We start from the raw sequence: 13,168 nt of genomic DNA on the forward strand, positions 1-13,168 counted from the left end.
TCAGGTCCAAATTTACGGTTATCTTTGTAAGTACGGATTTTCAGTTCACTTACTTTGAATATGAATAAAAAATTATATTATATTGACAAACTTTCAAAAACTTTTTTTCTCCCACGTGTGTGTTTACCTTGTTTACAAAGGAACACACAACTGGGAAGTCTGAACCCTGTGCATTTTTAACGAAGGATTTGTTTACTGAGATGACGGAGAAAAATTCACTTATTTAATGTTAATTAATCATTAAAAAGTCCGTAAAATTACTGTAATTTCCGACAGTGTACACGGTCCAACGCGGTGTTAATGTCGAGAGGACTTGTTTGCTGTGTCACACGTCATGTGACGTGAACGATTTAATTAGCGGCGCTGAGCTCTGTTGGCGGCCGTCGAAGCAGAGTGACGTGGTGGGGCTATTGTGACATGCACGTGTGTCCTATTCAGGGCACTGTGCTGTCAGTCGTGGCGTGAGCCTGACCTGGTCGTTCGTCCGGATGAAGGGATTAAGTCGCTCGTGTCCGTGTGCTAGGGATCTGTATACCGCATTGCAAATCAATGTAGTATATTGACGTGTAACATCTTGGCTCCCAGTATACGGCATTTCGTGGGAGTAATTTCGTGAATGGAACGTAAGTCGCATTGAACGGAAATAGGTAACCACGGTGTGGCGGATGACGTGAACCAAAGTTCACAAAGCCAAAGAGAAACTTTACAGCATTAACTATTTAATTAATTTAAACAAGATGGGCAGTATTTTAATAAAAATTCTTTTTTTTTTTTTTCGAAAACCAGGTACAAATCCGGGGTTTAGTAATTTTTCAAAAAAATTTTCGCTTCTATTGGAGCAGATTCATTACACAGTTTCGCTCTGAAAATCGAATGATTCGATAGTCGACCGCAGCTCCTTCAAAAGCGAATTCTAGCTGTGTGTGCGGAAACTACGTGTGATTCGCGCCTATAAATGGAGTTAAAAACTCAATTTGCGTATGTGTATGTATGTATATATATATATATTTATTTATTTATTTATCACGCTCGGCATTATTTGAAAGAATTTTACGAAAAATTACGTGTCCGAGTTACGTATTTTAAGTGTATTTTCAACATGATAGTACATGAATTTGCTCGTCACATCGCTGGAAAAGATGGAAGTACGCGGTCACCATTTTTTAAAAATTAAGAATTGACTTTTAAAGGTCATTTAAAGTGTCAACCACCGCACATAATTTCACTTATATTTAGCTAATGTCTCTGTCCCGTTACTTGTACCGAATTTGACAGTTCTAAAAGTAATACCAACTGTGTACGTATACTTCTCTACCACTCTTGTTCTGTCAACAGCGTTTTTTAAACAACTACATGTTGTTAGTGTTCGTAAACAATGTCAAAGTGACAGTTGAGAAATGGATACTACCGATACAATTTTTTTTTAAGAAATGTCAAATTTAAAACAGTACTTGGCACATATTATGTTATGCACACATATTCCAGCTGGCGACATATTAAGTCAAGTAGTTACATATTGTTACGAACGCAGACAGGACCGCGATGCGTGCCAGGTTCGGAGCTGGCTGCCGGACCCGCACGGCCACTGACGCTACGCGCCGTCCACTGACGTAAGCCATGCCACGTGTGCCTGGCCGGATTACAAAGATCCTCGCTACCCCCTCCCCCTCCCGCCCCTTCCGCTCCCCTCGCACTGTCCCGCCCCAGTCTGGGAACTCTGCGGGTTTCCCGAGGCCGCCGCGAGTAGTGGCACGAATAAGCGTCGCTGTTCTGGGTGTTTCGGGCGACGAGGTCGGCCCGGGATGACACTACACGTCTCAGCAGCTCTTGGCCTTTCGAGAAGGACACCACGGGTATATAAGCGACGACGCCGGCCTCCGCGGGAGTGCCGATAGTTAGAAGAGTTCCGCGAGCGAAGGGAAGTGTTACATCGGCGAAGAGGATGAGAGACCCCCTCGAGAGTGGCGCGAAGAGGAGCGACGGGATCGAGAGAGTGCGACTGAGTGGCGCGAGGCCGTGTGTGTGTGGACAGGCGCGAGGTAAGGGGCGAATCACTGTCGAGCCTAGCCCCAGTGAGGAGTGTGAACCGTGAAACTTGACAGACATTGAGTGACTTGCGAATAAACATTTTTGAGTGCAAGTGATTGTTGATCACAGTTTACATGAGATTTCAGAAAACAATCCTGGTAATCTTAATCACCCTCCCCCTTCCCGCCTCTTCCACCTTCGTGCACCTTCGTCCCCTAAATACAGAATTTAGGTACGGCTTGATAAAATTTCGCTATTGAATCTTTGATAATTTATCTCCTGGCTCCGGGTACATCAGCATATATATATATATATATATATATATATATATATATATACACACATATATACATATGTATGTATATATAGCGAAAAACCACTCGGTGACTCATTGACTTACTCATCGCGAAATCTCAGTAACTATAAGACCGACAGACTTGAAACTTGTCACGTGTGTGTGTGTGTGTGTGTATATAGAGCTACATATGCATCTGCTAAGAACATGTTTTACGAAAATCAGCTGCCAAGGGGGGTTGCGGGGGCGTTAAAGATCAGAATTCCCATTTTGCTAGTATCTATATTTCCTACAGAACTAAAAAAAACATAAAGAAAATAACCTAAGTCCAAACTCTTTAAAGTGTGGCAGAATATCAACAAGATAAAGTATGTTTGTTTCAATTTTTTTTTAATCATTCTTTGATTTTATTAAAAATATGCATAGCACAAAATATAACTGACTGTACAAAATATATTTTATATCTCTTTCTATTTTAAAATACCAGGTACTTATTACAATACAAAAATATTATTTTATTGAACATGATAAGCGTGACTCAAATATAAACAAAATGTAATATCACCATGGTAACGGCTTCATTAATTAGTATTTATTCGAAATCTACCTAATAAACACTACCATACTTAGCTCTCCAAACCTCCATTATGTTGGTGACCTCCCTCCCTCCCCCACTTCTCTTACAAGGCGTTTTCTCGTCTGTCGGCATCGTGATACTCCCTGAATTATCTGCTCGAACCCGAGCATGTATGCCCTAAAAATCCTTCCCTTTCCTTCCTGTTGCACCGCAATCCTCTGGGAATTCAGAACATCGGAGAATCAACTAAATCCTTGCAGCATATGCTTCACGTTTTGTATTTAATTCCAAACAATCGATCTATAGACGAGGCTTCCCGCTTTTATTATTATTCTTCTTCTTGCTAAGCTCTCGACCTGTCCGGTTGGTACCCCTGAGTTTGGTTGTTATGTTGACGATAAGATAGTTCGCTCAACCCTCTACTAAGGTTTATGATGGCTCTGCAGTCTGTGGTACCCCCCAACCCTCCTTTACCCCTACAATCAAATATTACATATATTTTCTCCTGAATTCTCGCAGGGGAGTGTATATTTCAAGCGACTGCCAAGCAGTTTAGTCATTATGTGCTCGTAATTGAAATCCACGCATCGTTAAGAAGCTAAAAACTTATCATCAGTGGTGTTTAAAGAGAAAAAAAAACTTTTGCAACCTAAAAGCACGCGCTGGTTTTTTTTTTTTTTTTTCGAACAAGAAAGTAAAACTTCAAACTTTCAAAACATCCCGCAAATCACAAAAAAAAAAAAATCTAGTTTTATGGTGCTTCTCCATTTAAAAAGTTACATTAATTTACGGATTTTCTTGGACAGTGAGAGACTCTAGACGTAACATATTTTTTTCCCCCCTTTCTTCCGGTTTATCACCGCATCTACGCAACTCGAGTGTATTCTTCCGAGAGCAGTTCCTGTCATCTGCGATGAAAAAGAACCGCGGTGACATCAACTAACTCATCCTTTCCGCCTTTTTCTTGCTCGCGTTACACTGTAAAGATAAATGTACTTTTACAAAGAAATTCCTTGTAAACATATTTTTTTTGTAAATATACAAAAATAATTTTTTTAGAAATATAAAAATATAACAGCTTAAGTTTTACGAAACATTACTGTAAAATATACAAAATGGAACTAATGGACTAGCAGGTGTGGAAGTTTTAAAATAACACCCGTAATTTATTACATATAAATGTTTTTTTTTCCTCTCCTACATCATTGGCATACAATATCATAGGTAATAACTGTACGTTAAAATATTTGGGAAACTTAAGTTTCTCTTGAAAGACGTACTATATTTTTAAGTGAATATCCGGTTAGGGTAGGTCGAGAGATGACACCACTGCAGGGTAGCGGAAAGTGAGTAGGTAAAGGAAGTTGGAAGTAACGGAAAAATTGAAGTAGAAAATTGCTCGATCGCACAGGAGAAACATACAGGAGGTGGGGACAAGGTATAATTAAGAGAGTCAGACAACTGCAAGACTAACTGTAGATTTTTCGTCAGCATTTTCGATTATTTCTATGCAATTGGCTGCGGCGAGGCCTTGCGGCTGCGAATACGCCAATCGCACATTACGTTAATTATTCTGCAGCCTCACTAAACTACTAAAATATTGAATATTCAAGTGCGTGTAAACTTTAAATTACTTAATTTACACATAACCTGTAATATTTTTTCTGTACTATCATTAACACTAAATACCCTATAATCGCAAATTTATGTATTTAATTAAATTTTAAAAAAATTACTTGCCTCAACACAAGATAACAGCAGCTGTTGCAACCAATCTGTGAATATTCACTTTTAACTCGCCCAGCGAGCTGGCATCAATGACTTGTATTTTTTTTACTGTGTTCTTTCTCGCTAATGAACCTGGCGGGAGCCAACTTCCCGGAACGGGTTGTCGGAGAATATAAGGGTGGGGGGGGGGGGGAGGAATGAGGGATGAAAACTCCCCGTTTTTCCCCTCCAGGAATATTTAATTTATCACGTTATTTTCGCCCGCCGCCGAGCCGCCACGCGAAGTAAATGGGATTACTCCTGTGTCGTGGCCGGCCCGAGAACCTTAAACACGCTTATCTTCTTCTGCTCTCTTTTACACGCAGGCCGCTCTCCCGTCGCGTTAACTTCGTTCCTTCCGCGCTGCAGATCCGAAGGGCGGCGAAAAAATCTGGGTAACCCAATTCTGCTTGCCGTGCGAAGGGGGATTAAAGCTACCGCGTTCAATCGCTGTGGGGCGAGGAAAAGGGGTGGAGGTGGTAAGAGCTGATTTACGACAGCAACGCTCGACAGTAATAAAAAATAATAATCGCGTGTATATCAGTACACGTGATAGAATTGATGTAGCAATGGTGTATGTCCAAAAGATTACATCAAGTCATGCACTCCCATTGCACAAATCTTTCAAAGATAATACACGTGATGGAATTGAAAATTCTTTGGCAATTCAAACCTCGACACGTACCTAAGTATTTCAGACAATTTTCTAAAATAATACAACGCACTGTTGAAATACTCACGCCATAAAGAAAAACTGTGCGTGTTACTGTTTCTCCAAACAATTCTGCCATTTGGAACACGATAAATCTCTGAAAGAAATATGAAATTCGTAACAGGTAACGTTATCTATGCGGTAAATGTTGGTATTGTCTCGACGGCGCTCTCCACACTGCTGGTTAAACAAGGAACAACGCGAACGCGCTGGTTGGAAATATAAAATTCAAGGAATTCACCACAGACTGCGTAGTACACCTTTATCTATTTTCTGTTACAAGCGCATGCACCTGTCTTTTTCACGTCGGAAACATTTCACAACAACGTTTCACGAAAAACTTTTCATTGATATTCGGCCTTGAAATTTTACTTTCATCGCACCTAAAGAAGTTTCACATCAAAATATATTGAGCGAGGTGTTCCAGTTCTCGCCAGAGATGTGTAGCATATAACCTCGCAAATGAGCAATTTCATATGTTCTCGTGATGCAAATGCACTTGCAATACGAAACTCGGGCACGAAATTTAACGTAGAATAATTCTTAAAAAATAATGCCAAGTGTGATAAAGATACGAAAATTATGTTTTCAACTACATTTCTTGACGCGAATCACGCGTAGTTTCCGCACCCGCCGCTAGAATTCGCTGCCGGAGCAGCTATGTTCACAATCAACTCATTCGATTTGTAGAGTGAAAGTTTAAACGGTGTAATGAACCAACTACGATAAAAGCGAAAAAGACCTTTAAAAGTATTTAACCCCGGCTTTGGACCTGATTTTTTACAAGAAATTGTATAAAAATACTGCCCATCTTGTTAAAATTCATTTAACGGTTATACTATAAAGTTTCCTTTTGGCTTTGCGAACTTTGGTTAGCGCCATCCGCCACAGATGGCAGCGCCGTGGTTACACATTTTCGTTTAAATATAACTTGTAGACTTTTTGAGTGCGAATTCCAACACAACAAAAAAATATGTATACATATTGCATACGTTTAGCATAATTAGCTGAAAATGTTGAATTTTTAACTTTTTTGTGGAGATTGAATAAGGAGAACCAAATACAATAAATAACTGAAAATGTTTATGTTTAAAGTTAATGCTGGTGACTACTGCGTAGTATGGTTTAAAAAAATTTCAGAAAAAATGTATTTATCTTGTTTAAAATCATAAAAATGCTGATGTTTATTTAAGACCATATATGTTCAAGTCCAACTAAGAATACGCTAGTTTAAAAACGTTTGAACAACTCCCGTGCGTAGAATATTATTGTTTTTTTTTATTATTATTTTCACTGTGTGGCAATATAGTTATAATGTAAAATATTACTGTGAGGAAGGTCCGTGCCGTTTAGTTTTCGCGTCGCGGAGTGGCGTACATGTTACTCATTGTTTATTCATTTGACGGCAAAACAATCAGTGCCAATGAATACATTGCAGTATGTCTATGTATCCTATTGGCAAAATCGTTGCACTATAACTCGATGATAAGGTGATATTTACAGAACAACTAAATCTATACATAATATATAATAAAATTAAAAATTAATTTATTATAATCAATACTAGCTTTGATATAATTTTACTAAAAACAATTTTGGTTTGAGTATTTCAAGAGTGAGTAATATTTATTGTTAATTAATCAATATTGATAAATAATTATTGATATCCCGAGCTGTTATTTTGAAGTGAGTAATAATCTTGTTAATTTATTTATATTTGAAAAAATTATTATTTATTACAAAAATTTAGCATTCTTAAATAGTTGAAAAAGAAATGAAAGTCAAAATACCCGCGCTTTGTTATCCTGTTATTAAACTCTATAAATGGTTTTGCTGAGTAATGCTGAGTAACATTATAAATGTGGTTGAGAATGACATTTATCAAATTCGAGTTACTTTTTAAAATGTGTATAAATTGTAGTTATAATTTTTTTCGTGCTATAGTTTGAACCTGAAAATCTTAATATAACATTTTATTGTGGGATTTTTTGAACAGTGAGTAATATTTATTGTTCCTTAATCATTAAGTATTGATAAATAATTATTGATATCCTGATATTTTGAAATTAGTAAAAATTTTGTTAAGACATGTTTATTTAGAAAAATTGTCTTCTTTCTCTCTTTTTCTATCGCTGACATTTTACTCCTTACGATATACTTACGAGTCGAGATTTGAATTGCCAAAGAAGTTATACTTCTATCACATGTACTCAGTTACACACTCTCTGTTTTTCCTATCAGGTATCCGCACAACATGGAGGTAACGAATCCTTGTTTTTTTTTTTTGTTTTGTTTTTTTTTGTAATAAAGTTCAGTGCTTATTCCTTGCCGATCTTTGTTTTTCAGTGCTCTTTTAATGACGGCACTTTTTTTCCTAGTGAGTTCCTTTCTAGTTAAAATTGCATGCACTTTGTTTCGCAAATCAATTTTTAACCAGAGGTGATTTCAACTTTAAGAACAGACGCCCACTTCATAGAATAATAATGCTTCTAGAGGATGAAAGGTAGGGTCACTGTAAGATCTAGAGAGTACGTTTAGGTACTTGTCTGTTGGACGACATGGCTGCGTGGTTCTCCAGACTTCTGCGTGGGCTGCCTCAAAAGGTCTGAAAGAGTGGAAAGATGAAAGGAATGAAAAAGGAGTAATATGTGTGCCTCTGTGCGTGCAAGCATAAGGTTCCCCATCTCAAAGGACTGCTTTAGGTGAAAGTAAATAAAAGAAACGATCCAATTTTTCCAAGTGGTTTGCTTAATGGCCAATTATTTTAATTTATGTATTCACCACGTTAGACAGAGAAATATATTGGCTGCAAAACTGTGTAGTATAATATACTAAAAGGCAGTGTTCTAAATGTTCCTATATCCAATGAATGATAAGAGGACATTGAAAACTCCTTTGATTTAATACAATGAAATACGCCATTTCAGTTTTGCTGTTGCGGTGTTGCCGCGTGGGGTCTCCGGTGACACGGCGCGGAGAGCGATGATGTATCACAGCGCGGCGGGAAACTAACTTCGCTGTACCCGTAAAAAAAAAAAAAAAAAAAAAAAAAAATTGTTGTTGTGCGGGTACACGCGCTGATTTGCGATCGTTGTTTCCCGGGTAATAAAGAAGGTACATGCTTTGTTTGTTCTTCCTGTTGCTTGTCCAAACTAACCACTTCCACGCTGCCTAAATGACTCGTATTCACGCGTAGAATCAGTGAACTGGAGAACACTTCAGGTGAGCCATTTTTAAATTCAACATCAACTGTAATCCACCTGCTTGTAATAATGCATGACCTTTGCATCCCGCATATATGTGCCCAGGGTTTTCCCTCTGTCTATGGAGGTTTTACCTGGGCCCAACTTATCTAGTTTTAGTCTAGAACTAAGAGTGAGGGGAGTTAGTCATGGCGAAAACGTCTGCCATGGCTGGCCCATCCCCTCCTAGCACATGATGCACGTGACCTTTTCTGCATGGTTAAAAACCCGCATGTTTAGAGCGTATAGGGCTTGCCCTGAGACGCACTTAGAGTCTTCCCTACCTAGACCCCTCCCTTACACACTTAGTTTTAACTTAGGAAAAAAATAAAAAATAAAAAAACGTGCCCAAGTAGGGTGAGGCAATCTTCCCCTCCTACACCTATCCTTCCCATACCCAACCTTCCCGTTCCACACATACAATCTTTCCCACCTCTACACTTCCCCTACTACACCTCTCCTCATCATTACCCTTCCCCTCCACTCCCCTCCATTCCCTTCTCAACCACCCGGGTATGGTCCAATCGGTGACATGATAGGGTAAATGGATGCGATTACACATTAGAGCATAACGAAGAGTGCAATGCTTGGGGATAGGACGCTCAATGGCGTATAAATGGAGGTAGCACATTGAGTGCCCCACTCCTCACTCTCTGAAGCGACGATATAACGCTGCATTTTTCGTTATGTTGTAAATGACGAAATGTTTTACTTATTTAAAAAAAATCATTTAGATTTTTTTAACATTTTATAGGCGTTTACAACTACGTTAATGAGTTTTTTATTGTTTAGTTCTATCGTTGGAGGGGATAACTGAATAATTTGAATTATTAAATGTTGAAGTTTCACTTCTAAAGTTCGTTGCGACTATGCTCCCATATTGTTTTATGTAATATGCGAACTTTGGATGTTTTGATTCGCTGTTATAAATGACGGTAAAATTACGCTCATTTCAGCAAAGAAAAATTCTTCGTAGTTTCTGAAAATCTATCTTCTTATAAACTACACTCTATTCCGAATAACCTATTTCTGTGTTTCATTTGAACAAGGTAAACATGCACGTTTAAGGAAGAAGGATGTTTTTGCTGTGGACTTAACACAAGTTTTTTAATTTTTTGTTTATACTCAAAACGAATGGAAACTTTATCTTCGATGCAAGTAAACCCAGTACTTTACGTTTTCGGAAACATTAAAACATTTACGAAGATCTGAATAAACTTTAACCTGTGTAGTTCTTCGCAAATTTAAGATTATATTTTTGTATAGTGTGTAGAAAGGTTTTACAAATACTTAGCTATAGCTTTCCCCATTACATTGTATTGCTCTAGAAAGCATAGAACCTATTTTTATAAACTTGTTGTCAACATTTGAAGACTGGTATAGTAATTATGAGAGTGAGGTTGCCCACGCTAAATAATCATTTGTTTCCTCCTAGCTGTATGCTGATAAACATATATTTAACCAGTTATGAAAGCTGTAGGTATAACATTATTTAAGCCCTAACGTGCAAAAATTAATAAAATTATAGAAAATAGATGGGTTATCTCGACAGAAAATTAATATTAAAACAGTTTTGTGAACGCTATACATATAATATTTTGTCGACATAAACCTTACCAAATATTTAGTGTTTTAAACTCTTTGAATATTTAGTGTTGAAAACTCTTTGTTCAATAGTGACTTGTAATTACAGCAATATTTTTCTGTCACTTTAAAAATAAGGTTTTTTATGAGGTTAAAAAATTACTTAGCTGTCACCGGACAATATATTAAAACATTAGGTGGAGTCTGTACAGACAAATATATTTTGAGGTAGGCCTACTTAACAAAAGGATTTTTTTTTTTTAGCGCCTTGCAAAGTAATAATCAGCGATAGAAGTTTAAGGGTTTGTGGTTTGGTTTTGCTTACGAATTCGTGTAACGCCGAAATATAATTAATTTTTTTTTGTTTCAGTGAACTTTGACCACTTCCAGATCTTGAGAGCCATAGGGAAAGGCAGTTTTGGAAAGGTGAGTTGAACAGACGTCCGAAAACTGGGTTTAGTATTCAGCAGTGTTCTGATTCCTCAGTGGTTGTGATCCTGGTTCAGAGCTTGTTACAGCCTAACCTTGGCTCTCTCATCGCTTTACGGATGGTAAAAATCCTCGAAAAAAAATTTTTTAGTACAAACTACTCTTGCCTTTTTGTCATGTAATTTCAAAAGGTAAGTAAACAGTAGTTTTTAAGCAAATGAAGAACCGAATTTCGTTAATATACATTTTATCGAGTTCTGTTTGATTTAACTTTCAACAATATCCAGTTACCTCAAAAATAAGTCTTAATCCGTTAAGTAGTTCTTTGAATTTGCTTTAAGATTTACTTTGAAATGAAATACTGAAATTGTCTGAAACTAAAATGTTACTGCACGTGATGTTATTTCATCATAATGACTTAAATATATTATATACCTTGCTCCATATTGAGAAAGTTTTCTCTTTTCATAATTAGTTTGAAACAACTGATTGACATAGTTTAGTTTTAAAGACGACTTTACGAGTGCTACGCCTGCGTTCTGGAGCCGACAGTGATATGTACATCCGGTCGCTTGAAGGTCTTATCTGTGTGACCGAGTGACGCAATGCCTGAACATTAACTTCAAATGTGCAACTATGCTCGCAATAAGTACACTCAAAATACATCAGAAACGCGACAGAAGCATTTCACGACAAGAAATTGCAAAATTTAACATCGGCAAAGAGCCAAGTTAATTTTTAGTTTGTTTTTTTAAACGTAATCATCGTGCTTTAATTGAATTCCAAGACATTTTTCTCCGTTCTAGAAGCCGCGGCTAGATTGGCCTTTGACGTCGGACTCTTAACGTGAAGTGGTTATGAAATAAAATAGTTCATTTCCTTTTTTCCAATGCAGACTGCAATATCGCTTAAAAGTTGGTTTTATTTACTGAAGTTTTCAAGGATAATTTTATTTTAAGATCACAATTACAAAAATTGGCATGCAAGTTTACAGGTTCTCCATCTAAATTGGGGGAAAAACAAAGCAGTACTCATGCATGCGCTTATCTGAAACGGTTTTGAGTTACTCTTTGATTCTGAGCGTGAACCAAAACTGTACAACGCTTACGGTTGATACTATCAAACCGTGTATCTAGTACCTTCTTTAATGGGACTACTGTAGATCTCAAGCAGGGCTCGAGAGTAAACCTGTCGGAGTACATGTGCGTTACTGCGCGTACCGACGTGTAAGTCCCTTGATACCGCCAGAGTGTGTTTTTACGTTTCGGGGCTTTCTTTCCGGGCGGTGAGCGCGTTTCTCTTTAATGCCACCCGGAACCACCGGACAGGCCTCGTTTGCAAGGGCTTTTGCGTCACGGAGCTACGTAGTAAAAGTGTACACGAGTCGAGCGCTTCGCCGTCTCCCTCTTTCTGCCGTATTTCCATCGGAGATGAAACAAGCAGAGACTAATACCCGGAATTATTATTTTTTTTTATCCCCGTGAACTGGTGCTCGCTAACGAATCCATTCTTATTCATGTGAAAACACCAAACGAAAGCAGCAACATGAAGCACCCGCGTTATGAAGGGTCGTAAATAGGGGCCGTTAAATTTCACGGGAGAACGCATATAGTTCAAAGACGACGAACTATGAACAGTGGCCAAAAATACCCTCCAAACATCTGAAAAAAGACATAGACACTCAAAAGAATCTTTTTGCTAATAAACTACGAACAATTTTTTTTTCAGCACCCAGAATGAGAAAACCTACTACTCATATACCCTAAATAAGACCCCGAATAATGCACGTTTGTTAATCATTTGGTTTGATTTTTTAACTAATGTATAATTAAACTGTAGATAATGTTAGGTCTGTTGTATAAAAAAAAAATCCTCGAAAGATTTCAGTACGTGAGGGTAAGTTTTCGCACGTCCAGGTAATCGTAGCTAAAATTAAAGGATGGTTAGGTTAGTTGAGTGACATTTAAACTACTCTGAGATAGTAAAATTAATTATCACAAAATTGTTTGATTATTTTTATTCCGACCGCGAAGTTTGCACTAGCGAGCAGCGAAACTCGGATATGGTCCCTACAGAGACTGATCGGGGGTCAATGAATCGTAGATTACCCCCCCCCCCCCCCCTTCCCCTCCGGTCATGCTTCCTGATGGTTTGTCAGCAAGCTTAGTAAAATGTTCTTAGCATCTCATTCAATGTTTTTTTTTCCTGTTAGGTTCAAAGGTAACTATAATTACTGCACACAGTCACTATACTCGTATAGTAGAGCACGTACGACAACTGCTCAGTAATTCTTGTGGTTACAAATTTTAACACCTTAATTGCCAATTTTATTTTTAAAACACTTTATTTCATGCGCATTTGGTTGTTATTAAGATTATGAAATATCTGCATTTTCTAATACGAAATTGAATGCTTAATTTGATTTGATATTTAATTAGAATAGGTATTACGTTTAACAATCACTTTACATTTTGATGAGCATAACGAAAGCTTGTGTCAGTTACCAAATGTGTCAACGTTTACATAAGTTAATA

The 13,168-nt window shown here is 37.7% G+C and overlaps 1 protein-coding gene across 3 annotated transcripts in view; it reads left to right on the forward strand.

Moving 5' to 3' along the window:
* LOC134539346 (serine/threonine-protein kinase 32B-like) overlaps positions 1–13,168 on the forward strand; it is a 209,316-nt gene that overhangs the window by 6,571 nt on the left and 189,577 nt on the right. For all 3 annotated transcript variants that reach the window (XM_063381295.1, XM_063381296.1, XM_063381297.1), the window contains exon 2: positions 10,576–10,631. In XM_063381295.1, the coding sequence (XP_063237365.1) occupies positions 10,576–10,631 (56 nt within the window). The remainder of the gene's footprint in view (positions 1–10,575; positions 10,632–13,168) is intronic.

This window comes from Bacillus rossius, chromosome 15, assembly GCF_032445375.1.
Source record: "Bacillus rossius redtenbacheri isolate Brsri chromosome 15, Brsri_v3, whole genome shotgun sequence".
NCBI classification, from domain to species: domain Eukaryota; kingdom Metazoa; phylum Arthropoda; class Insecta; order Phasmatodea; family Bacillidae; genus Bacillus; species Bacillus rossius.